At 40.0% G+C, this 25,579-nt stretch overlaps 1 protein-coding gene across 5 annotated transcripts in view; it reads left to right on the top strand.

Annotated features, from left to right (window-relative positions):
- The window catches only part of LOC111658348 (F-actin-monooxygenase mical2b), a 35,428-nt gene extending 10,660 nt beyond the window's left edge, over positions 1-24,768 (top strand). The window contains exons 3-24 of one of the 5 annotated variants that reach the window (XM_023410830.2): positions 1,996-2,203; positions 3,006-3,122; positions 4,589-4,690; positions 6,125-6,280; positions 6,637-6,737; positions 7,023-7,280; positions 7,798-7,913; positions 8,019-8,145; positions 8,237-8,327; positions 9,531-9,678; positions 11,049-11,248; positions 12,416-12,519; positions 12,738-12,806; positions 12,898-13,032; positions 13,470-13,574; positions 14,874-15,140; positions 16,883-16,990; positions 19,598-19,778; positions 19,865-19,941; positions 20,027-20,123; positions 22,076-22,136; positions 24,541-24,768. In XM_023410830.2, coding sequence (XP_023266598.1) covers positions 1,996-2,203; positions 3,006-3,122; positions 4,589-4,690; positions 6,125-6,280; positions 6,637-6,737; positions 7,023-7,280; positions 7,798-7,913; positions 8,019-8,145; positions 8,237-8,327; positions 9,531-9,678; positions 11,049-11,248; positions 12,416-12,519; positions 12,738-12,806; positions 12,898-13,032; positions 13,470-13,574; positions 14,874-15,140; positions 16,883-16,990; positions 19,598-19,778; positions 19,865-19,941; positions 20,027-20,123; positions 22,076-22,134 — 2,826 coding nt within the window. In that variant the 3' untranslated portion in view covers positions 22,135-22,136; positions 24,541-24,768. Of the gene's footprint in view, positions 1-1,995; positions 2,204-3,005; positions 3,123-4,588; positions 4,691-6,124; positions 6,281-6,636; positions 6,738-7,022; positions 7,281-7,797; positions 7,914-8,018; positions 8,146-8,236; positions 8,328-9,530; positions 9,679-11,048; positions 11,249-12,415; positions 12,520-12,737; positions 12,807-12,897; positions 13,033-13,469; positions 13,575-14,873; positions 15,141-16,882; positions 16,991-19,597; positions 19,779-19,864; positions 19,942-20,026; positions 22,004-22,075; positions 22,137-24,540 lie in introns of those variants that run through there. The other 4 variants (XM_023410828.2, XM_023410829.2, XM_087175278.1 and 1 more) reach the window with 4 other exon arrangements.
- Positions 24,769-25,579: the final 811 nt, after the last annotated feature.

The raw sequence follows: 25,579 nt of genomic DNA, 5'->3' as shown, positions 1-25,579 counted from the left end.
GTTCAACAGAAGAAGTGCATTCATCATATAATCTTATTTAAGATTCAGACATAATTTCAAGGGAAGACAACTTCACCTCCATGTGCATCCATGTGAAGCTCTAGATTTAGTTTGCTGTACACAGATGAGAGCCTTAAGTAAGATACCGTCTTAGATGAGATGATTGAGTAATTGACAAAAATAATCAGCAGATTAATTGATACCAGAAATGATCATAGTTGCGGTTTCCTAACTTTTAACTCTTAACTTTTATATTTTAACTTTTTTAACTCAAGATGCTCCTTGTCTGAGCCTCACTGTCCGCTGAGATGAAAAAGGTCAGCATAACTGACTGGTAGAGTTTCATCATGAGGGCGGGGGACAGATGTGACCTGGACGAGGTTGAGCTGGGATGAGAACAAGGTCACAGGTGGGCAGCAGAAAGGAAGTGTGTGTGTGTCCTGACTCAGCAGATGTGGAGCGAGCCCTCAGGAAAAAGCCTCATATCTGGAAAAATATATCAGTGAATGGAAAAGTACTAAGACAAACAACCCATATCTGCTGGTAGCTGATAGACAGATCCAAACAGTTACATGTGTGTAGATAAAAAATATTCACATTGTGAACATACTTCTGAATAAACCGAGTTCAAATTGTGCATATAAATTCTGACATTTTCACCATTTCTCCACCTCTGTCTCCGGCTGTGTAAATACCTAGTGCACTTACTCACCCTTTGTTGAGAGAGAGAGAGAAAAAAAACAAAAACTTGGCCTGCAGGCAGGCTTGTCCAGGCAGCGCTTCCACCACCTGTGTGTGTTTCACACCTGAGAATACCTCATCCTGATCACCTCAGGCAACACATGATGAAAACTCATGCCCTGTGAATCCACCCTGGAGCTCAACCACTTGCTAAGAGAGGGAGAATATAGAATGACTAAAGCCCATTCATCTTGTTTTTAGGGCAGGAACAGAGAGCCGTTTAAGGCTATGATGTGGGATTTTTGTTAACTGACACCGGGCGCTCTGTAAACAGCACCCAGTCTGAGTGTCTCACAGAACTGACATGAGTGGAGCCACCTCACCCTCCAGTGTTGTCCCGTTGGTGGACACACATGGTGGCAGAAAGGGAGACCTCCTGTTCAAATATGTGGCAAAAACCCTTCTCTGCATACTGTAGGGATTCAGAGGTCGGACAAAGCGGCCGCTCTTTGTGCTGTTGGATAAACGGAGGGTGTTTTCTGGAAAAGTGAAAGAAAGGGTATTTTCAGTGCTAATTTGGTGAGGCTATCGAGACAGGAGACTGTCCACCTTGTCGAGCACAGCAGGGGTAACCTTCAGAAGTGGTTTGGTCCTGGATTAAATGTCAAAAGAATCACCAAACACACACACACACACACACACAATTCTCTATAATGTCTTTTAATCTGTTTAGAAGGAAAGAAGATAGTTTGCCAGCACACATGCGTCTGCTCTTTCATCTATCATTCAAGAGGATGATGTCATGTGTGACCACACATTCTCAGACAGACGCTGTTTCCTCAGTCAACTGACTTCATGCATTTTTGGGTGAGGCCGATGCATGAATCACACCCTTGATATGTAAAGGTTGTAAGAATAGTTTAAGTGGGTGGAAGTTCTTCGCCAACATCCCTCTGGCCAATTTCCTGATAAATGCACTTCTTTCGGGCACGTGTAAACTCTCTTCTACGTATTTAATGTTTTACTAACAATCCTCTCACACACACAAAGTGGTCTAGAGACTCTCGGAGCCAGTGTGTATCCTGCTAAAGTGTCCTTGAGTGAGACACTCAGTCTCTAAATGCTCTAGTGGTGCAGTAAAGTGCCGCTCCCGCTCGTGATCTATGTACATGTTAGAATACTCCCTGGTATGTTAATCAAACAAGTGGGATGTGAACTATTTTCCAGCTCAGAAAAGTCTCAGCCTTCTGTTATTAATATGACAAAGATCTAGCTCATTTCTCTGAGGTCAGTTTGTCATTCTCTTTTATTTAGTGCCTCATCATCGGAGGAGGTCCCTGCGGCCTGCGGACAGCCATTGAGCTCGCTTTGATGGGTGCCAAGGTGGTGGTGATTGAGAAGAGAGACTCCTTCTCTAGGAACAATGTGCTGCACCTTTGGCCCTACACCATCCATGACCTTCGGGGCCTCGGGGCCAAAAAGTTCTACGGCAAATTCTGTGCCGGGGCCATAGACCACATCAGTGAGTATCTGACTGTACAGAAACCAAACCTGTGATCACCCAGTATCAACTTTTCTGAACCCTGATCTTCTCCTGAAATGCACAATATTTTGTTTGACACAGGCTGAGCTTATATTAGGGTTAAAGATTATGGTCCTCCAATACTTTTAGGATCTATTCTGTTTTACATTTCTTTTAGTATTTTATTGTGTCTGGCTTTTCTTTTTACCTTTCTCTTTGTTTCTGTGTTTTATGGGATTTGGTTGCTATAACACTGTATTTTCTGTTTGGAGTAAGCACTCCATCCATCCATCCATCCTGTAAACACATGCGGCCAATATTGTGCAGCAGTAGTGTCTGTATTTCCTTTCTTCAACCCTCAGTGAACTGGTATGAAATATTCAAATTTTGGATGCATGGTTATAAATCTAAATCATTGTATACTCATTTTGTGCCTCTGCATTTTTTTCTGTCCACTGGACCCTAAATGAACCAGATAATGTTTTGATTCTGGTTCAAAGAAAGGACAAAAGATGTAGAAAGAAAATATATATATATGTATATTTCTAGAAAATTACTTGAGAATAAAAACAACATTATAGAGGACACCACCCTGGTATGTAGTTTGATATTATTTGAGCTCTGATTCCTATTAATCCTTTCATCATAACAACTAGAGAAAAAATCTTAGCACAGGCAGAACAGAGTATCGGAGCTTGGGCTTTCCTCTCAACGGTGTCAAGACAACATAAAACACAACACAAAGTTTGGCAGAGTTTTACACATGTATACAAACATCAGTGTGTGTCTGTGTGTCTGTTAGGCATTCAGCAGCTGCAGCTCATCCTGCTGAAAGTTGCCCTCATCGTCGCAGTTGAGTTTCACATCAATGTGGAGTTTGTCAAACTGCTGGAACCTCCAGAGGATCAGGAAAATGAAGGTATTCATCCACACGCTCACTTCAGTTACATGTCCAAACAGTAGAGTAACAGTGCTTTTACATTCACCGACTGACAGTTGTTTTATGACCCGCAAGCTTTGGGGAGATAGGGAGATTAGAACAGCTGGAAGTCGTAGAACTGGGACATATAGTAGGATGAGACTGAGTTGTTTTATAATGTGTAAAGCTTGATATAAACATCTGACTGCATCTGTCAGTTTGTTGGACAGATATACCGTGTAGCTTCCTGGAGGGTCTATATTTACCCTCCTACTCCCGCGGCTTCGGCTGGCCAGGCAGCGAGGGACATCTCATCCTGCAGTATTTAATTTCCTTGACATCCACCAATAAACACAACACAAATATTGGCACCGAGCTAGTTTTTCATCATATTTAGATGAGCTTAGTGGAGACCAAGTGTATTGTTCGACTTCCATCTCAATTATATTGCTCACATTAATACCAGTGAATAAACATTGCTTCTTTTGTTTAAGATTACATTTAAAAATGTTTTAAAGTAGCACATTGATCACAAAGCATTTAGTTTTAAACAAAACATCTGCACATTACACAGCTGCCTGAGGACATGAATGTTTTGCAGCATGTACACGGCACCGTAGGTGACCCCCTCATCCCACATTGGACTATAAACTCTCAAGCAAGAAAATCACTCACACAGCGTTGTCATGTGTCGTCTCTTGGGCCGTAATATCAATACGCTGATAACAATGAGAGCCTTGCCTAAGTTTAGACACAGACTTATCCCTCGTGTTATGCTTTGACGGACTTAGCTGAGCCCTTGACATCATGGAATGCATTTTCCACATGGTGATATCACACTTCAAACTGCCAAGCTGTTACCGTGCTGCTGTCGCACGTCTGCGGCACCACACACTTGAAATGGCCAATATTGTTTCATAATTAATATATTATACAGTTTTATTTGTACAAGAAGCTACACTGACACTCTCCAGGCCACTGGACTTTATAGATATGAAGCATCCTTGAAGTACATAAACATACCAACAGTCATCAATTTCATTTTCCTGCATCACATTTATTCTATCTATATCTATTTTTAGAATATGGACAGCTGTATTTGTCCTTGTTTTGCCAGCATCATAGCAAGAACAAGTCTTACTGGAAAACAGCAGCATAGAAACCCTAAACAGCAACCGTGCTTAAGTGTGCTCATTCGTTCTCCTCATTCATGGTCTCTGCACTGACAAATTTAGACTTGCCTAAGCATGGCAGGTGGCAGAGTGGTGCAGGAAGGACAGACATTTTGATGGAGACTGTTGAAGTGTCCCTGAGCAAAATACCAGCCCTTATCTGCTGACATACCACAGCTGATTGTTTGGTGGAGGGGTACAGCACAAAGGGAATGTTCCTAGGATTTATATCATGTAGGGTTATACTTTTCTCACCCCTCTCACTCTTTCTCTGTCTTTGTTTCCCTCTCTCAGGGCTCGGGTGGAGGGCCGCAATCCGACCCGCCGATCACCCTGTGGCTAACTTTGAGTTTGATGTCGTGGTGGGAGCAGACGGACGCAGGAATACTCTAGAAGGTGAGAAGAAGAGAAAACAACAAAAAAAGAAAAAGACATGATCAGTATAGATGCCTCAAGGATGTACTGTACTTTCAAAGACCTGACGACAAAGTCTCATACAAAGAAACAAGCTGTGCTCAAAGTGTTACTTTCCCACTCTAAAGTGTTAAAACCTTCTGCCACTCCCAACTTTTTCATTTCAACTTTTTACTTCTATAATACATGTGAATATATCCGTAACAGAAACGGCCTCTTCTTGTTTTTGATGTGTATCCTGATATAACTATTAAATGCATGTAATATGTATCATGAAACCTGTTTACCATATCAACATGTTTTCTCCCTCCAACTTAGTTTTTTTTTATCATTCATTCATCTGTTTGTGATATTGTGAAAATCTGTGAGGTATCATATGAAACAAAAAAGTCATTTATCAGAGTTAGGACTTAAATCAGACAAAACCCAGCTCACCTTCTGTTTACTGAACAGCTTATGTATCCAAGACATCCCACATGACTGTTTCTGGTTTCTCACTTTCAATAACTTGTACCGCATTACCTCTGTTGTGACGCTATAAATGAAACTCACCTTCTGTAAACTTATACTTGTATGAAGCCATTGATCTCTCCCAGTGGGAAAGATAACACATGAAACCACTAAAAGCACTGTACATAAATAGAGCTGAGTCGGGGCTCAGCGCAGCAGCAGCTGATGCATGCATGTTGGACTCTCTCCATCTCTTATGTCTCACTGTTTTCGGTCTCTCTCCTAAAAATGCTGTCATCTAACAACCAATTCACATCAGATGCTTATTCCTAAAAAGGGCATTTTTTGGGGCCGGACGAGACGTCTAGCTCATTCTCAAATTATGAAGAAGCCTTGGGGAATGATTTTCCCCTGCAGTCAGCCTGCTTTCGTGGCATAGCTATGGTAACACAGAGTTAAATACAATCAGGTCTGCACTCTGTTGATTGTTGTTGCCTTTAAAGGGGGATGAAGTGACAGACAGAGGGAAAAAGAGTGCAGTGACTGTATGGAGAAGTTGTCACACAAGTTCAAGCCCAAGCAACCAATCCATTCTTCGTCTTCCTCCCTGCACTCACAGCTTTAGAATAAGTGACATTGTTAGTAAGACCTTCATTTACAGGTAATGCACCAGTAAAATTATGAACTTTAATTTTAGTTTATTTGACATCTGCTTAGGGTTTTCGTTTTGTTGTTGCAGCTCTGACGGTTAATTAAGCAAACAGCATTTAGTTTTGATGATAGTGTTTAATTACTGGTGCTTCTTACAATCCCCTGGCTGTATAAAGGCTAACCTTGGTAAACTGCCTCTTATCCTATAATAACTACCTTGTAATTATGGCTTAAGGCTTCTTTTTTTCCCCTGTTTCTGTTTCATTGTCTCTCTATCTCTTTTCCCATCTTTTCCCATGTCTTTCTCTCTCCCAGGTTTCAAAAGGAAGGAGTTCAGGGGTAAGCTGGCAATCGCCATCACGGCCAACTTTATCAACAGGAACACCACCGCAGAGGCCAAAGTAGAAGAGATCAGCGGAGTGGCCTTCATCTTCAACCAGAAGTTCTTTCTGGACCTCAAAGAGGAGACAGGTAGGAAAGAAGAACTGTCAAACTGCCACGTTGTGCTTTTTGCTTACATGAAGATGAAAGTCTGGGGGATATCCTACAGAGTGCACTGAGTACACAGGATATACCTGATCATTAAAATTATTCTCAGGGTTATTGAACAGTAAGGTTGTGTTTTTGCTCTGTTTGCTCTGGCTGTAATCAGTGAGCATTACTGTATTTTTTAGGTGATCTTGGCACAGCTATATGTTATGCAGAAAAAGACATTTATGGATTCAAGTTAGTCGCTCTTAACAACTTGAAGCAATCGCCTCAGTGGGCTGTCTTGTTGGTGCATTTTAAAAGTTGTAGCCTTATTGAAACCATATAATTTCTTGCAGGTATCGATCTGGAGAACATCGTGTACTACAAGGACAACACGCATTACTTTGTCATGACTGCCAAGAAACAGAGCCTGCTGGAAAAGGGAGTTGTCATTAATGTAAGCAGAACATATTTAGTTCAATTGTCCATATTTGAATCACCAAAACTGTTGGAGATCAAGCTTCGGAGGTCTAGAAACGAGCTAGTGGTATACATTTCAGTGTCTTCTTTATTATTTCATGCATTGACGTACAGTAGGGCTTTTCTTTGACATCTGTGCAGCATTAGTAAAAAAACTCTCTATGGGAACAGATCATAAACAAATTAATTTTGGTATGTTAGAAGTGCTAAGCTCAGACTTACCCTGTGTGAACTCCCTCTGACTGTCATGCCTCTTCAACAGGATTACATAGACATCCAGAAGCTGCTGAGCAGTGAAAATGTCAACCAGGAAGCTCTTCTGTGCTACGCCCGTGAGGCTGCTGACTTTGGCACCAACTATCAACTTCCTACGTTGGATTTTGCCATGAACCACTGTGGGCAGCCAGATGTAGCAATGTTTGACTTCACGAGCATGTATGCCTCAGAGAACGCCGCTCTGGTCAGGGAGCGATTTGGACACCAGCTACTGGTAGCACTGGTTGGCGACAGTCTGCTGGAGGTGAGAAGAAGCTAGCTGTGATCATTGTGAGTGTAGGGAGGCAGCAGTGTTTTGAGGAGCCTGACTGCCTGGGAGAAGAAGCTGTTACAGAAGCTGGCAGTCATGGCTCAGATGCTCCGGTTCCTCCTGCCAAAAGCTGCGGAGAGTCAGACAGAGGAGGGAAGGGTCTGTTACAGTGCCGGCAATTGTTTATTGATTTATGGTCCTATTCCAATACTTTATATGAGATACTCCACCTCCTCTCTCAAGGCAGATTAATTATTTTTGATGTCAGAGAGATGTTGAAGGTTTTAGCACTGACAACAGGTATTTGTCCACATTTTTCCCTTTTATTTATCAATTATATTTTTTTTAAATTTTGTTAATTTGCTGCTAATTGGTTTCCAGTCTAATCACAGTATTCGCCACAGTGGTTTTTTCGATACTTTAAAGTAATGTTGTTAAGTGTTGATGTTGTTTTGTGTCCCCATATATACTGACACACACATTCATATATTTGTCATGTGTTCTTGTGTAGCCGTTCTGGCCAATGGGGACGGGTTGTGCCAGAGGCTTCCTGGCTGCCTTTGACACAGCCTGGATGGTAAAGAGCTGGGCTCAGGGTCGGACAGTTCTGGAGGTGCTGGCAGAGAGGTACACACACACACACACACACACACACACACACACACACACACACATATATGTATGTGTTATGTGCTTAGATGCTGACAGTCTGAATGTGTTGTGTTTCTGCAGGGAGAGTATTTACAGGCTACTTCCACAAACAACACCAGAAAACATTGCCAAAAATTTTGAACAGTACACCACAGACCCAGGAACTCGATACCCAAACCTCAACTCCTCCTGTGTCAGGCCGCACCAGGTAAGAAGGGAGTACTCACTTTGACAACACCGGATTCTTACCATCTGTCTTCAGGTGTTGTTTTCATTTTCCCTTTTCGTTCCTGTTTCAGGTGCGTCACTTGTACATCAGTGGAGAACTGAATTCCTGCTCTCTGGAGCGTGCTGCTACCATACGACGGCCTGTCAATCTCTGCAGACGTGGTATGTTTAACAGGAACTGGCAGATACCTGTGTGTTGTTGCTGGGAGACATTATGTATTGAGGTTGTTTTCAGGATGTCTGTCCGTCCCATTCTTGTCGGCGCGATCTCTCATGAGTATATGTAAGGAATTTCATTACATCTGGCTCAAACATTCAATCGACCTGATTAGAATTTGGTGGTGAAAGGTCAAAGGTAGGGGTCACTTTGACCTAACAAAACACTTTTTAGGCAATAACTCAAGAATTCATATGCTAATTACGTGAAAATGTCACACAAATGTCAGATAGAATAAAATGATGAAGTGATGACTTCATTTTATATCCAAAAGGTCAAAGGTCAACTTCACTGTGACATCATAATGTTCTGCAAAAACACTTTTCTGGCCATTATTCAACGCTGTAATTCAGGAACCGAAGGGGAGGTTGTGACCTTATTTCCTGCATCTCGACTGGTTGGTGGGGACATACAACCACGAGGTGGTAATCTAGTTTTTATGAGTGAATCTCTGGCTGAAAGCTTGCAAAGACTGCTACTGACTCATCTCTAGATTATCCAGGGTAGCAATCTGACCGGTTGATAGGGTTTCCAATCCTCTGTTACTTTAAAAGGATCCTCATGCTTCTGTTCCCTCTAACCGAAGTAGTAAGGAACCAGACTTAGCTTCAGTTTAGGGAATAAGTCACTATCTGAGGTTTGTTTTTACATGTGGGTTCACTGGGAGGAGGAAGCTGTGAAAGAACAGTTGCTGGGTTGTGGTAGAAACAGTCAAATACACATATCTTCCTCTCCAAGTTCAACATTACTTTCTGTTCCTGTCTTTAAACAAAAAAAATCTCTTACATCATTTTGAAATGTGTATGTATGTATGAGGCAAAAGGTAAACATGTGTCCATATGTATAACAGTTTTGTTATAGTTCTGCTGAGATCAAAGTCTGGTTAGATCTGAACTGGGAACAGTGAAGACAGGAGTTCTACATGCCGAACTGAGCTGTATGTTCGGCTGAAGCAACTTGAGTTTTTTGCCAAAGGCAACGAGGACATACATGTTTGCACAGACGTGTACATACTTCAGCAACCACTCCCAACGTTTCTGTCATGACCTTATTTACTGACACAGCTTGTGTTGGTCAATTCATTTCATTCCCATGACAAGTTATTTGAGGATTGTTGAAAAATCGGACTTTTATTGTTTCTTTTGTAGAGTCAGAGATCAGACCGACGAGGCTTCTTACCTGGTGCCAAAAACAGACAGAGGGCTACAGGAATGTGATGATCACAGATCTGACGTCTTCTTGGCAAAGTGGCATCGCCCTCTGTGCCCTCATCCACAAGTTCAACCCCCAGCTGATGTACGTACACACTTCAGATATTCACAGTAACCCATTAACATCACCTTATCTCTTTACAAGTATTTAATGCCTATGTACATTAACATGAAGAAAGCCTATTTTTGCGACAACTGGCTGTGAGGAAAACTATTTCTTATGGGTGTGTGAAATATGCTCGGCATGGGAACAACTTGTTTATCTCTGTATCTTTTCTGCTGCGCTCTCTACCTCCTCCTCACAACTTGTAAAACACTTTTTTAAGTGCTGATAGATGTGAGAAAGACTTCATACATAGCTGTCATGTACGTGAGGCTAGCTGGTAGTATGAGGTGGAAACAGGGGAGTTTTCAGGAGTGTAGATGTGCACATTTCATACATACAAACTTTTATCAGCCAAAAATGATTATTATTAAGTAGTATATAATTCTTAATAGTGCTGACCTGGAGCCGTGGGGAAAAATAACAACTCATGTAGGACTTAGTGTGCTTTGGTATCCGCTTATAGAACAACAAAATCCTCCTTAAAAAGCAGAATCTGTACCTTTAGTTTCCACTTCTTAGGGTCAGACAGCCTTGCGCAGCATGGAATTAGTCAGTGCAACTGTAGATTAGTGCATTTACAAATCTAATTATATCCTCTCACTCTTTAATTATTGCCTTCATACCTCGCCACATGCCACTACAATTTCATGTGGTCCTGTGAGTTTCCAGGAACCACTGGCGTTTTTTCCCCTTCCCTCCTCCATATGCATGCCTGTCAACAGAGCCGACTGCAGAGAGGGGAGCAGGTTCAGAGAGGAGAGAGAGAAGGAAGAGTGAGCCTTTGTATGTACAGAGTAACGCCAAAGTGTGTGTGTGCTGCTGCTGCTAGATTACTGCTCTCTTCTTACATTATTTCTGATGGTGACTGCACACTGTCAGTGTAGGCAGAGACGTCAGAGCTGTTTTCTTTTCTCCCATTAGATTAGTGTAAGAAAGACTTTTTTTTTTTTTTTTCTACAGGGTTGAAAGTTGAGTGAGATAAGTTTCTGTGAAAACTCATTCCATTGCACTGATGTAACGTGTTTTCATATCAATGTGCATATTATCTTACTCTCTGCTCACAGTCAGCCGTTTAGAGATGAGAGCCTCTGTTAGGAAACAGTGTCAGTTACCAACCTCGCTGTAACTATCCTGTCTGAATATTCAGGCCATCTTCAATAGGTGTGACACTTGAGAGTCTGCATTTAAGAAACAGTATGCGCTGCACAGGATGAAATATAAATGTTGTAAAACTGTGACAGCTCAGGATAAATCACCATGAAAACTGAAACACTACTATAGCCGCACAGTAACTGCTTCACCATGACGTATTTAGCCTGAATCTTTTTTCCTTTCCTTGCCTCCGTCAGAGATTTTGATTCATTAAATGAAGAAGACCATGCTGCAAACCTCCAGCTGGCTTTTGACATCAGTGAGCGGGAATTTGGGATCCGACCTTTCACGTCTGTGAAGGAGCTGAGTGCGGGTGAGGAGCTGGATAAGGCCAGGATGATCACGTACCTGTCCAAGTTCTATGAGCTCTTCCGTGGAACACCTCTACCTGCATCAGGTAATCTATTTTACTTTACTCCTCTGTACACTGTTCCACCGTACTGTACTGTGTTCTGTTCTACTCTTCTCAACTCTACATGACTCAGTCTGGAGGTCATGCTCAAATCTACTCCACTCAACTGGACTCTACTCTGCTCCGCTCTATTCTGCACTATTCTACTCTACTGAACTTTACAGTATTGGATTCAACTCAATTCTACTGTTCTATAATATTATTCTCTGTTATTCTCTGCTTGGCTTTACTCAACTCAGCTTTACTGTACTCCACTCTACTCAGCTCTATTCTACTTGATTTGGCTTGACTCTACTTGACTCCATTCTACTTTCCTGGAATCCATTCATCTACTCTGCTTTGTTCTACTCTACTCTACTCTACTCTACTCTACTCTACTCTACTCTACTCTACTCTGCCCCTCTCTACTCTGCCCCTCTCTACTCTACTCTACTCTACTCTACTCTACTCTACTCTACTCTCTCTACTCTACTCTGCCCCTCTCTACTCTGCCCCTCTCTACTCTACTCTACTCTACTCTACTCTGCCCCTCTCTACTCTACTCTACTCTACTCAACTTGACTCTGCTGTACTTGACTCCGCTCTACTCTCCTCTGCTTTTCTCTACTCTTCTCTGCTCCACTCAACTCTACTTGACTCGATTCCGTTTCATTAGTTGTAGCCACTGATTCCTGTTGTTATCCTCCTCTTTGTTTCTGGTCATGTTTTATGACTAAAATATGTACAACCAACAAAAAAACTAAAAAAACTAAAATTCCAGTCAAAGATATTGAATATCTTTTGGTTTCCTGTGAAAACCTAGTCATGTATAGTGGCATGAGAGGAATGTGTATTTGCACCATAGCTGTGGACTGCAGTGGTCCGAGAACATGAAAACAGCTGCCTGTGTCAACACAAAAGCTATTTGATGTTCACCTATGTTGTATTATTTATCTTCTGACAACAACTTGTTCTTCTCTGAGTAATTAACTAAGCCATTATTTTTTTTATGGTTACACCCCTCTTCACAAATACAGCAACTCTCTTTTTTCCAGAACATTCACATAACGTTCCTAATCTAGAAGGGCATATTGCATTGATATTATCTGACATTTATGGCTGTGCACAGTGGAAAATATGAAAACTCTAATGCAGTCACGTGTTTTACTGCAGGCTCCAGAGGAGTGGATGAAAACAATGAAGATTATCCATCTAAAGAAGTCAGAAGTAATAATAATGTGCTCAATCTTGCAGTTCCCAGGAAACGGGTTCCAAAGGTAACTCCACACTGACATTTTTAAATCTGATGTACTACAACATGTTGATGTCTCTGCTTTCCGTTTCCAGTTCAAGTGGGATTTATTTTATCCACACACACATATATGTGTATATATATATATATAGTACGGTATATACATATTGCTGGTTTGAAACTCCTCTTCTTGGGACTCCTGCGTATTCAGCCTTGCGTTATTTCCTCACTCTCCACTTTTAGGATGAAAAGAAGTCAGACGGTACAGACCCCATTTACAAAAGGAGGCGAAAGTTCTGTTATTTGGAGGAGGTTTGTTAATAAACTGCTTTTAATTTGAAAAGTAACCACTATGTGGGACTTGCAATATACTTACTAAGATCTGTGTTCTGTCTCTCTTTAGGCCACCAATCTGTCCAGTAATGGCTCCTCAGTGCGAGAGGGGCTGGATCCTAAGGAAAATAAAGTGCGCTCAATGGCTACTCAGTTGTTGGCCAAATTTGAAAGCACACCCAGCTACACCGTCCGCAGAACTCAGGTAAAAAAAACAGCAATGTGTTTTATATGGGCTGGTAGATTTTATTCTATTCTATTTCATTGTAGTACAGCTGTAGTTTTCATTGTAGTCATTTAAGGATGTGTGTAAGTGCATACATATGTATGTATATTCTTTATTTCTATATCTATTTACTATTTATCTATCTACAGATTCTGTATATACTTTTTACTATCTTTCCCGACTACAGAAAGTTAAAAGTGGCGGTTTGCCCTCTTTTTCATGGATCATAAATATGTTTTAAATTTCCCTTGTTGTGAGCTGGAGCTCTGACAGTGGTCTGCGGTTTTAATCTGACAAAACTTTCCCTTTGCTAATGTTACAAAAGTCTTCTCCTGTCTCTTATTTCCAGCGTTTAATCTTTTCAGCCTTTGCTCTTTTCATTAACTGTCTTCCTAACATTTTCTGCAAAATCTCAGTCAGACTGTGAGAGGTCGTCCCTGCTTCAATCTCTTGACCTCACTGAGAGTCTGCACAAAAAACTCAGGCCTCCGGTCCCACCTAAACCTCCTCCTGAGATGCAGGTAGTCAGAAGCAGCTAAACAACATTTAAGACACTCAAAACTGCACAAACAGTAGTATTTTTATGCTAATTCTGTCGTACCATCCCAGCATACATATGTACGGTACCCGAAAGCAATGAAACAAACAAACACACTTGTAAGCACATTCCATACATGTACATTTTCCTCAAAAACATACACCAGCCATGTGCAAAGCTCAAACAATATAATTAACCTAAAATAAGAGCAGTTTGGATATTTAACAGACTATACCGGTGGTTTTACATTCTTTAGTCATGACTGACTTAGACTCTAATTTCCTTCCAGAAACTAACTGAGTGTGTTACTGCAGCTATAGATAGCTATAAAGTTATGTAGCACCAGAAACTAGACTAATCTAGCACAAAGCAAAAAATAAATAAAATAAAAATATGAATACACAATAACACATTACTTTAATACTGGAAACAATTTAAATTATGCCACAGGTCTGCATTGATATCTTTATTTCCAACATCCCCTTTGATTTGGGGTTTGATATAAGTAACCCAGTGGGGGTAAAGTCAAGACTGCTCTGATGTTTGGTCAACAGTCTTATGTACGCAGATGTCGTTCCTTTATGAAGTCTTAACCTTCACTCCAGTTTTCAGTTTTAAGAGTCACCAGTGTGAGTGTTTTGACTTTTAATTACCAAACTCACATCCAACATCCCACAGATGGTTTTTGTCTTTTTTTCGTATAGCATGAACTATGTCTGGTAATTAGCAACTAATACAATATACACTTATATAATGTTTCCCCAATACTCTTAATAATCTGAAGTCAAAACATTGTATTCATGAGCTAAACTTTTGGAAAATCATACCCACAAGGCAACCAAAAGGTAAACATGAGTGTCAAGAAGGATTATGTGAATTTCATTTGAAATTTAGCTGTTGGCTCGCGAGGTCAAAGTTTTAAAAACGGTTCCTGCTCGCAAATGCATTACCATTTGATGATTTCATAACTTTGGCGAAACAATGAATATTCGCTATAATGGAAGTTGCTATTCATGCTGTGCTGGCATGACTAACGCCTGCCAGGAGGGTAAGAAATCAATCTCAAAAACTTGCACTACGCTTTGAAACTGACTGGCAGCGTTGCAAAGCACTCATAATTTTTAGTTAATGGACTGAAACATATAAAACCACCTGTATGGTTCTTTGAATGATCTACATCCTGAGGGCAAAAATAACAATAAATTCAAGCTCTTCACTGTTTGGTTACGACTACAAACATACCACAGCTCACATGTGCACTACTGTATTTTATCCCTTTCAGTTTGAACTCAGTATCAGAAAAGCTGCAGAGCAGTTAGTCCGCCTGCCACCAAAGACTCTGCCCAAACCCCAGATCCAGCCTCAGTCCCAGCATCCATTTTCCATAGTGAAGCTCAGACATGTTGATCAAACACACACTGAGACGAAGCCCCAGCCCCAGTCTGAGAGTGCAGACCCCCCTGCTTCTTCTCCCTCCTGCCACTCAGCAATCCAATTCATGTCAAGAATCCTCCAGCGCCTCAGGGAGGTGGATGAACACGTCTCTGAGGTGAATGCTATCTCCTCTGTCGTATCTTGAACTTCTTTCTTCTTCCTCTTTTCCTCTCTGTCCTCGTGCTAAAGCATTGCAATTGTTGTGATTGCTCCAAAAAGGCCCCAGATAGAATGTTGATTATATATTATGCCCTGATTATACATTTAGGTTTGTGTAATGTGTAGTCAGATGGATGAAGTCAGCCCCTAATTATCCAGCCTGACAAAAATGGAAAGAGCAGGCCTACAGACCTGGCACAAGCTGAGACAGACACAGTCGGATTATTGGCCAGTCTGCGTCTGTGTGGAGCAGGTCGGCCAGAGCTAGCCTGCAAAATTGCTCACATCATCAAGTCGTTTAGTGTAGAACTAAATGTTGTTATTGAGAATTGGTGATGTGTGTTGTTTCAAATGCTGTTTCACCTGGTTTAAAACACAGGGAACAGACAAAATAATGAAAAAGACTCCATGAAGTCGGGTTATTTTACTGTTGTTAGTTGGTTAGTTTTTAATCATGACCATGATTTATGGAACTTCTTCTCCCTACATATTAGATACCTTTCAGATGCACCTGAAATCTTAACATGAATGAATTTGTTTTTTTCTATTCTGTTAAAAATATTACATGATGCTTTTCGACTCGCTCCAAGACCTCTTTTATCATAGCTGACACAACTGCCATACAATGTGTGAGGTAGGCTGACAGTGTTATCATTAAAGACATAGTTTGACAAGTTAGATGAGAAGATTGAAGCCACTCTTATATCTGTCAGTTAAGTACAGAGCTGGAGCCAGGAGGTGATTAGCTTAGCATCGAATATTGGAACCAGGGGGAGACGGATAGACTGGCTTTCTATAAAGTTCAAATGTACTACTAAGAGGATCTGTCTCATTCGTTTAATTCATTTTTACAAAAGACAGTTTGAGACTTAAGGGAGAGTTATGAGTTATGTGCTGCAACTACATTTTGGCCAACAACAACTGTGTGCAGTCACTTTTCATTGTGTTTTTCATAAGACGCATTACAGAGGTGCTGTTGACTCTAGAGGTGCTGATAGGGGGGATTTTTGATCTTTGGACAGAGACAGGCTAGCTGTTTCCCCCTGCTTCCACTCTCTAGCCTAAGCTAGGCTAACCACGGTCTGCCTCCAGGTCCATACTTAACATACAGACATGAGCGATACTGATCCTTTAAGTCCGCTAATAACAAAGTGAATAGGGGAAGTACTCCTTCACAGCTGTATTATCAATGTGTAGATAATCTAACTTTGCACATTGCGTTGTTTTAAACTAATCTTCAATGTAATTATTATACTTTTAATCAATGTGCTGTGAAATTTGACGTTGATTCACTTAAAGCCTTAGAGAATCAATATGTCACCATGTGATTTATTAATGTAGATATTTTTTGGCTGAACCGATGTACTTGTCTCAGTTTTCTGTCCCAGTACAGTATGAGTAAGCACATCAAGTGGGGTGTGAAATTAATGTAATAAGGCGGCCTTCGTTCCACACAACGACATTATTGTTCTCCTCGCGGCAATGCACACATAACTGTCAAATCCTGCTTCTATTGGGAAAGCAGAACAGAAAGGTCTTTCATCATTTAACTGTGTAGGGCTTATTAAGTGGATATTAATCTACCTAATTATGTCTACACACAGAAAGCTTCTAATTTGTTGGTGGGAAAACTCACTGTACTGAGGAGGCAAGACTGATGGTTTTTCTTTTGTTCCTGTGCCCCGTGTCATCCTGCAGAAAAAGGCTCAGACACAGCAGACTAGAGAGTTTCACACAAAGAGTATAAAGGAAAAAGCTGTTCACCTCAGTGGGTTGTTCTCAGGAGACAGCTCTGCTGTAGTCAAGGTGATTATCTCAAGCTTGATCTGTGACCCCACCCCAGTCTTGTGTTTTGCACTAACGGCCCCTCACAGTGTGTTTATTTGCATGTTGAAACAACATCATGCTTGGGATCACAAGTGTTGCATGCAGCCAATTTTCTCACTCATCTATTACTTTGTACAGTGTAGATTTTTTTAGACTTAGATATACTTAGTTGCAGGAAATTCTGTCATAATAATTCAATTACTTAACTTTTTTGTTTCTTTGTTTCAGCTCATTAGTAGTAAGTAATGTGCCCTTTATGTTGCCAGGTTTTTTTCCTTCTTTTTGTGCTTTTTAATTTTTTTTTTTACCGTTGTTGAGCCATACCTTAACCATGTTTTATTCTCAAAATGACAGTCTTTCACTTAACAAACCATGTCAGCAATTAATGTCAAAATCTTCATCCAGTATAATCCAGAGTTTTGTAGAATCGTCCAAAATTAAGATTGCTCTCTGGCAGCAGGATTGTTAAATATTAAGTTAAAGGACAATGCTGATGGTTTTTCATGTTTTAGCGTATTTTTGTCACCAACCACGACCGGTGTGCACTGGCATGGGACAAACAAAGTGTCACTCTAACATCAGCATTGTTATTATTGTACTAGATATAATGGTTTTAGATGTAGTACTGTAGATAGTATTATATTCTCTATTCTAATATGAGTACACACAGATATACACAGTATACACAGAACTGGTTTCTGGTAGAGACCAAAAAAAATAAAACATATTTTAGCAAGATCTCTGTTTTCCAGTGATTGTCTTGACTAAATGCAGTTACCAGTTTATTAAGTACACCATGTAATAGTTTGTCTGCCCCATTCGTATCAATGACGATAGATTCATATCTAAAACACTCAGTATAATACAATACAACTCAGCAGCACCACCAACTACAACCTGTAAAATGAAATAGAATCAAAATAAAGTAGAATCAACAGCCCATGAAGTTAGGATTTGTTGCAGGGCTGTTTTAGACTTGGGCCGATATTCAACCAATCCCCTATTTCAAATCTTTGTTTCATTTTATGTAGGTGTACCTCATAAAGTGGCACAAGAGTGTGTGTTCACAGTGTCATGTTTGTTCCCACATTGTATGCATCCTAAAGACAGCACTTCCAGACAGAACTAGAGTCTGTTTTAAAAAAGCTTAAAAAGCAAGCAACTTAGCTCAAGATTTACATTGTTGTCATGTATCTTCTTAATTATAACAGACAGATTTATGCGAAAGAATCAGAGCTTTGCATGAGAGCTTTGCTTCTGACTGCTGTTTCCGCCTCTTGTGCTTTTAATTAGCAGCAGTCCTCACAGAGCAGAAGTGTGTGTTCTTGTGGTGGCACTTTGTGGGTTTCTCTGCTCCACCCATCCCAAGCAGCCCTGCTCCATCTCACCAGCCAGATGTTAGAGCAGGACTTACACAAGTTTAATATAAAGGAGCAACTCCCGCTACACAATTATGATCCAAGTGTGTTTTTTTTATTTTTGGATCTAATTGAATTCCTGAAGAGCAACTGGGTTTCTATTTAGAACCATGAAGCATGTAACATGGCGATTATCCCCTTTCTATAATTATCGTACTTGCTTTCTGTAACTATCTTTCCCTCTTGACTGAATGTTGGGGAGTAGCTGGAAAGGAGTCTGAGGCTGTACGCTTGAGAGTAATATGGATTCTCACAGTCTGAAAATTACCCCCGTCACGGAGCCTCATACCTCTCGCTCTCACCTCAGCTGTCACTCAAAATATCACCAAGATGATACCTGAGCACTTAGACGTTCAGGGAGTGACATTCACAAGAAAATCATTAACATGGCTACATGCGCTCTTTACCTTGAAGACATCTTCTCACATTGTCACTTTCCCTGCCTGTAATACCTGCCTGTGTGAGTGATTCACTGAACACAACAAAAAAGAGAGAAGTAATGTTACTTAATAATGTTAGTAATGTTAATGTTAATTTATCAGGTTTCATGTTGCAAACTCATTGCCATAATAGTTAAAAAAAAAAAAAAGCAAATGTGATGTTATTACATTTTTAACTACCATGTCATATCAACATCCTCAAAGTCGGTAAAAATATTGAGCATGAAAGTTTATTCTTGAGTTAGCTATTTCCTATTACCTCACTGATATGAAGAGAAAGCTGGTATGTGGACCCAGAGGCAAGAAGAAATGATAATAATAAAGTAATAAAATTTATGAACAACACACTGTTCCTAACATAGCTACAGAGTACTATCCAGTGGAGAAGAAAAACAGAGAACAAAAGAGAGATAAAGACCTTATTAAACATATTAAATACTCACAAAGGATTTCTTGTAAAAGAATGCTTTGAAGAATGTTTTTTTGTGAAACAAAAATAAGCCAGCAGTAGTTTAAATTCATTAGCGTATGACAGCTCTGACAGTTTCAGTGATCTTTTGTTTGCATTAAAAATATGAAGTTCTATCTGCGTTCAATTAAAGGGAATTCATCATTTAAAAGGAAGGTTAGAAACCAGTGCAACGTCTGTCAGCTTCAGTCATCGTCATCTGCTGTCATGATATCATTGTTTTTCTCCATCATCACTCTGACTGTACTCTGTCTCCCAGGGCGGCTCAGTACGACGGGCCTTCCCCCCGTCGGGTGACAAGTGTCACTCATGCGAGAGGCGTGTTTATATGGTGGAGCGGGTCTGTGCCGAGGGGCTCTACTTCCACAGGGAGTGTTTTCGCTGTTCGACCTGCAGCTCGGCCCTGCGACAGGGAGCGCATGCTTTCGACTCTGAACAGGGTTCGTATCTTCAAATGGCTTAAAAACAGCAAAGAAAGTTGGTTTTGCTCATAAACTTTGTCCTGACATCTGCTGTAATCCTACAGGGAAATTGTACTGCAAACTTCATTTTGATCAACGTAACAATGGCACAAACCTACGGAGGAACTTCTCTCTACGCTCGGTGAGTACCTTGAACATCTGTTCATCTGATTCTACCAATACCTATTGTAAGAAGTTTAACTTAAATGTCACATCCTCCGTCTTAGAACCTTCACGGAGCCGGAGTTCAGGAGCGATGTGTTGCTGATGGAGAAAGCTCCCAGTCCAGCAGCACGGCAGACCTGCAGAGTCCACCTGCAGCAGGTACCTTCAGCTCGCTCATAAGGAAAAAGCTGAGCTGGCCCCTGAGTGTGACTCGCACTGTGTGTAACGCCCCCTGGTATCTGTCCTGCCGTGTGCGTAGTACAGCACAGGCCCTCGTCGGCCACCTGAGGGACAACGCCCAGGACTATACATTACTGTATGAGCTACTGAGCATGAGCTTGCCCCTGCTGTTTGTTTTACAAGAGGTACTGCTGCAGATGTACACAGAGACTGTGCCAGATGGGCCGAGCTCTTTCCAGCCTCTGCTGCTGTGGCTGCAGGAGCATATCGGGCACGGGCTCATCTAGACTCTCAGCAGATCTCGGCTGTTAATAGTTCCCCTAGAACATTGTTCCAAATGCCATTAAACCTGTGACTGAGGTGCACGTTAGCTGGAGTGTTCTCGTCATATTATCATTTGTAGCTGGGCACAAGCACCTTTTTAATGTTTACTTGCCGGTTATGATGATACTGTAGTTAGATTCCCTCCCAGTGTGTTGGATGTACGTATATGCATCAGCCAAATAAGAGACACTATACACTATACTATGCAACTTTTTCCAGTTCACTACAGAGGGTTGGGACAGTTTGTCAGATGATGAAAGCTGCACCAGACACTTTTGCAGTGGTTAGATGAGGAAAATGTACACTCCCTTTTGGGTTACAATAGTTGTTAAAATGCAAATAAGATAAAAACAGGCCACAGTCAGTGCCTTAAAGACTTGAGACTGCTGAAATGTTCAATCATCATTGCTGTAGAGTTTAACCTTTTACAAAAATGGATCCTGTAGTTAAAATTTCTTAACTCAGGTTATGACTGACTCACTTGATGCACTTTATCTTTGGGAACTGCCTTGTGGACGTAGCAGGAAACTGTCACATTACATAAAAACCTGGTCTGATGTTAATGGTAATCACCAGCCAGGTTTTCCTTTGACTATCCATATGTGCTCCTGCCATATGTTTTCTTTTAATATATATATGCACGTATGTGTGTTTTACACATAGGTTAACCATTTGCTCATAATCTTTTTATACTCTGATCACTCTGTTTACTTCAAGAAACTGCTTTTATTGATTTTTTTGATTTTTTGAATTTTTATGAATGACACCAAAAATCTCTCATGATGTTTGATACTGTGGACTATGTGGAGTATTTATTAAGTTCTACTTTGCTGCCACCTACAGTTGACTCTCAGAACATGAAGGCAAAATGAAACACTCGGCTCCTCTCCCTGTATAAAATTATTACACAATAACTGCTTTATGAAATGTTTTCAGACTTACTGTAGACAATAGAAGCTGGTGAGCATGCTGTGATGTGTTTGAATGTGCTTGCCACTCTTGCCTTGATTTTAAAGCATGCTGTTGGAAGATCAACTGCAAACCTCTCTTGACTGGAAGACACACAGATGCTTCCTAATCATATACACTATCTAATGATGCTTATGAAGCACTTTAGAGTTGCTTTTCGAGTGTTTTTGTTTAATTTAAAAAAAATATTTTAAAATTATATTTTGCAGAAACTTCAGGCATTATGTCAAGTGTTTACGGCATGATATCTGGGATATGCAATATGATGTTTGTGTTTTGTTTTGAGCTGCCTAATATTTCATGTTGAATTACTGAATGTGCTGCATGTAATATGGACTATATGTTTTGTTTACAGTGCAGTACAGGTGGAAAAACCTTAGTGTTTTTAAAATGCCAAAGAACTGTTTTCATACACACTGACTGGACTTGTATAATATTGAAGTTATACAACACAGCAACAGTCATGCAAACTGTAACATGTACAGCGGTGCCAACATACAAATATCTTCTTCATTATGAATGTCAGTATTTGTTTTGTTTTCATAAACATTTTCTACTTTTGTGCATTCAGCTGTTTTTATTTCCATCTGTATGTTTTCCGTGTGTTTTAGATTATGTTTTTCTTTTCCTCCCATCAGCTGCAGCCTTTTATGAAGTGTGTGAGACAACTGGATGGTTAGGAGAAATGACGTTTTAAAGGTGATCACCTGCATGGTCACATGTTTGTGTGCCATAATTGTGATGTGGCTGCTGATACTGACGATAATTAACTGACCCAAAGTATCTGATGTGGCTTAACAACATTTACAGCGCTGAAATAACTGCAGGTTTTCCTTTGAAGTGACATTGAGGTTTGGCTAAACTAAACTAAATGAACTTTGTCATTGATCTTTGAGCTGTTATGGGAATGAACTTGTACTAACATATTTGTTTTGAGACCTTTGAATAGTTGCCCACCTCTCAGAGTTTGAATAATTAATTCGTTAATGAATAATGAAGTGGAACCAAACTATCGGTGCTAGTAGAAACTGGTAAAGAAGACTTAAAAGTAGGTTTTATTCCAGCCTTTTTGTGCATGTAAGTGAAAGTATTTCTTTCAAAACACCAACTTTTTATTCAAAATCTGAAAAAATAAATAACTTTAAACCAGTAGTTAACAAAATAATCCTCTGGGGTCCGCTCAGTAGCTGTTGGTTGTATCATAAAATCTTCCTCAGCAAGACTTCCAGTATGCGCTTCATGCCTCATTCTTGACTATTTTCAAGGTCAAGAATGAGGTTTCAAGCTTAAATCCAAAGCTAACATGCCCAGTAATCCTTAAAGTGCTCAGAAAAATGAAAATTTGAACATCAGCAATTCAAGTTCATCTGCTGAAGAAGACATAATTGCAAGCTTAACCGTACTTAATGGACCTTGTGGTGAGTTTGTTTTGTCAGCTTCTGTTCCCAGGGTCAAGATTCAGCTGTCAAATTCAACAATCTACCAATATGTTCTTGAATTACCTGTGTCCCTGTTACCTGATTATATGTTTTGATTTTAAATGGGAACTCCACTGTTAAAAGCAGCATCAGTTGTATGAAGACTACAAGTTGACAAGGAGGGAAGAATACTGATGGTGATGATACTGATAGGGATGATAGGATGTCTCAGATATCTTTCATTCTTTGGATGGTATGACTATGAAATTAAATTGGTATTAAAATACAGTTGTGGTATGCTTTAAAAATGAGTTTATGTTGGTAAACCCTGTTCAAGGTCTGGAAAGTGCTTTACAGGTTTTAGTGAAATCAATGTTTGTTGCCCTCTTCACCACCGCTGAGGAGCTCTTGAGCACGGACTGTAAAACCTCCGCCCGCTCCAGTGGAGCTGCTCAGAAATCAGTTACACTTCCCTGATGATCTGACAATAGCGGCAACGACCCACTTTACATTTACACACAAAGGTTCAATAAGGCACCATTTAGGGAAACTGTCTCAGTCTGTGAGCAGGTTGACCTCTAACGTTATATTTTCATCACATAAAACACATTAGTAGCATTTCTGTGCCGCCTCTTAAGTAACTTCACATGAAAAAGTACATCTGCATTGTGTCAGATACTGTTCAGGAATGCAGTTGTTATGCTCAGAGGAATGAACCTCCACTGACTTAAAAAACAAATACAGTTACATGATTCTACTTCAAAATAAAAGTCCCTGACTCTGCAGCTCCAGTTTATATTCTGCTGAAACGTCTGTACTTCTTCAGTTATGAAGCATTCATAACAGCTGTATAAACCCCTGTTTAAAGCTCTAAACATTTAGTGGAATAAAAGTGCAATTTACTAGTGGATGAGTATATACTAAATGTATTCAGTACAGAGCCATGCAAGTTCTTGTATTCATCTCTTTCTCATCTTGTCTCATCAAGTGTAGGGTTTGATCAGGTGGTGCATATTTTGAATCATTTTGACCTGTAATGCTCAGCACAGAATTTAAACCAGAGGTTGCTGCTTATGTATCATGCTTCACAACAGGATCACTGATAACTAATAAACTGTCCCATGTTGTGCTGTTCCTCTGCAGCTCTAAACTTTCACAAATTTTTTTTTGACGTGACAGGGTGATTTTCCAACAATTTATTATAATTAAATACATGTTTATTCCAAGTTATCTGTGAATTTCTACATGCTCTAACTCACCTTTTAATATCTGTGTTGTTGTCTTAAACATAGCATGGAGCATCATGAAGATGAACTACATAAAAATATATTCGGTTGATTATTGAATTAAATCTATAAACGTTTCCTTTTTGATAGATACGACACATTTAATGCTCACCAATGGCAAACACAACATTATTCAGAATATCTCACACACTGATAAACTGTGCTAAACAAGTTAATGTTTTTTCCTCTTTGTTCTGGACCTCTTAATGAATTCATCACAGCCAGTATCGGACATTACATCTCAACGATACTTAACAACTTCAGGTTTTTGTAGTGAATGTCTCTTTCAATGACAGCACTCAGTTTCAGTTCAACCTTAATAACTATGGAGAGCAGTGTATGGTGAGCGCGTCTGCAGAAATATTCAGATTTCTTTTCCAATGTCTGTTTTTCATTCAGAAGCTGCCACGCTAGAGGGCTGTCGCTTGATCCACTCAGGACTGAGAATCAGCATTACTTTTATACTGAGCATTATTAATGATGTGATTATATAGAATGTTTATAAGTAATGGTGATTTTTTTGAAGAGTGTGTTCAGAACGTTTTCTTCTGCTCTTGAGCAATTCCTGCATTATTTTTTGTGCCGCTATATTACTTTTTAACCAATAAATGTATGTTTTGTTACTGACTCATGATTTTAAGCTGGTTCAGGTTTATTGCCTTATCTTGACAGTAAGGAATTACAGATTAGATGCTTATAGTTGTTTTGTTGACCAAAGCAACAGTTTTTAAATAGAATAGAATATAATTCTATATATATAAAAAATGTTGTTTTTTTACAGTATAGTATTTAAAAGAAAATATCAGATAGGAAAAAACTCTCAATTCCCTAAAAAACCAGCAAACAACACACCAGCAAATGAAAGCTACTGCGCTGTCTATGGCCTGTCACAGTTGTTAAAGAAAACGCTCATAGCCACAACCTGGAAACTAAAATATTATGTTGTGTTAAAAAGTGTTTAGGAATGCACTTACTGGAGGGGGCAGAGGGCAAAGCCTCCATTGACTTAAAAAAGAAACTGCTCAGTAAAATGGAGTAAGGGTTGGATAATTGAAGTAAAAAAAGTCCTTGAGTCTAAAGAGCTGGTTCATATTCTGAATGCATGTCTTTATCGCCTGGCTTGGTTAATTAAACTTTCCAGTTTTCAAGTGTCAAAGTGGATAGAAAGACTGAGAGCGACTGAGAGTCTGATGGTCGTCCTTTTTGAATTAAAAAGAGGACATTTAGATGGTTAGTATATCTGGATTATAGTTTGACTCTCACTGACTGTTAACAGGTAATTAAAGGGCAAGAACAAACTCTCCGTCTGATATTGAATGGAAGAAAGGTATAAATTCCTAATCCAACATTGTGGACGAGTATGTGCCATTTCATAAGAACCAAAGAAGTCATTCAGAGGAGGTTTATTTTCTAATTTCTGGTTCATTCTCTAGTGTTG

The sequence above is a fragment of the Seriola lalandi genome, unplaced genomic scaffold, assembly GCF_002814215.2.
Source record: "Seriola lalandi dorsalis isolate HSWRI2012SDOR001 ecotype SW California unplaced genomic scaffold, Sedor1 jcf7180002054440, whole genome shotgun sequence".
Lineage (NCBI taxonomy): Eukaryota > Metazoa > Chordata > Actinopteri > Carangiformes > Carangidae > Seriola > Seriola lalandi.
The sequence above is the reverse complement of the archived record's forward strand: the minus strand, read 5'-3'. Positions and strand labels throughout refer to the sequence as shown.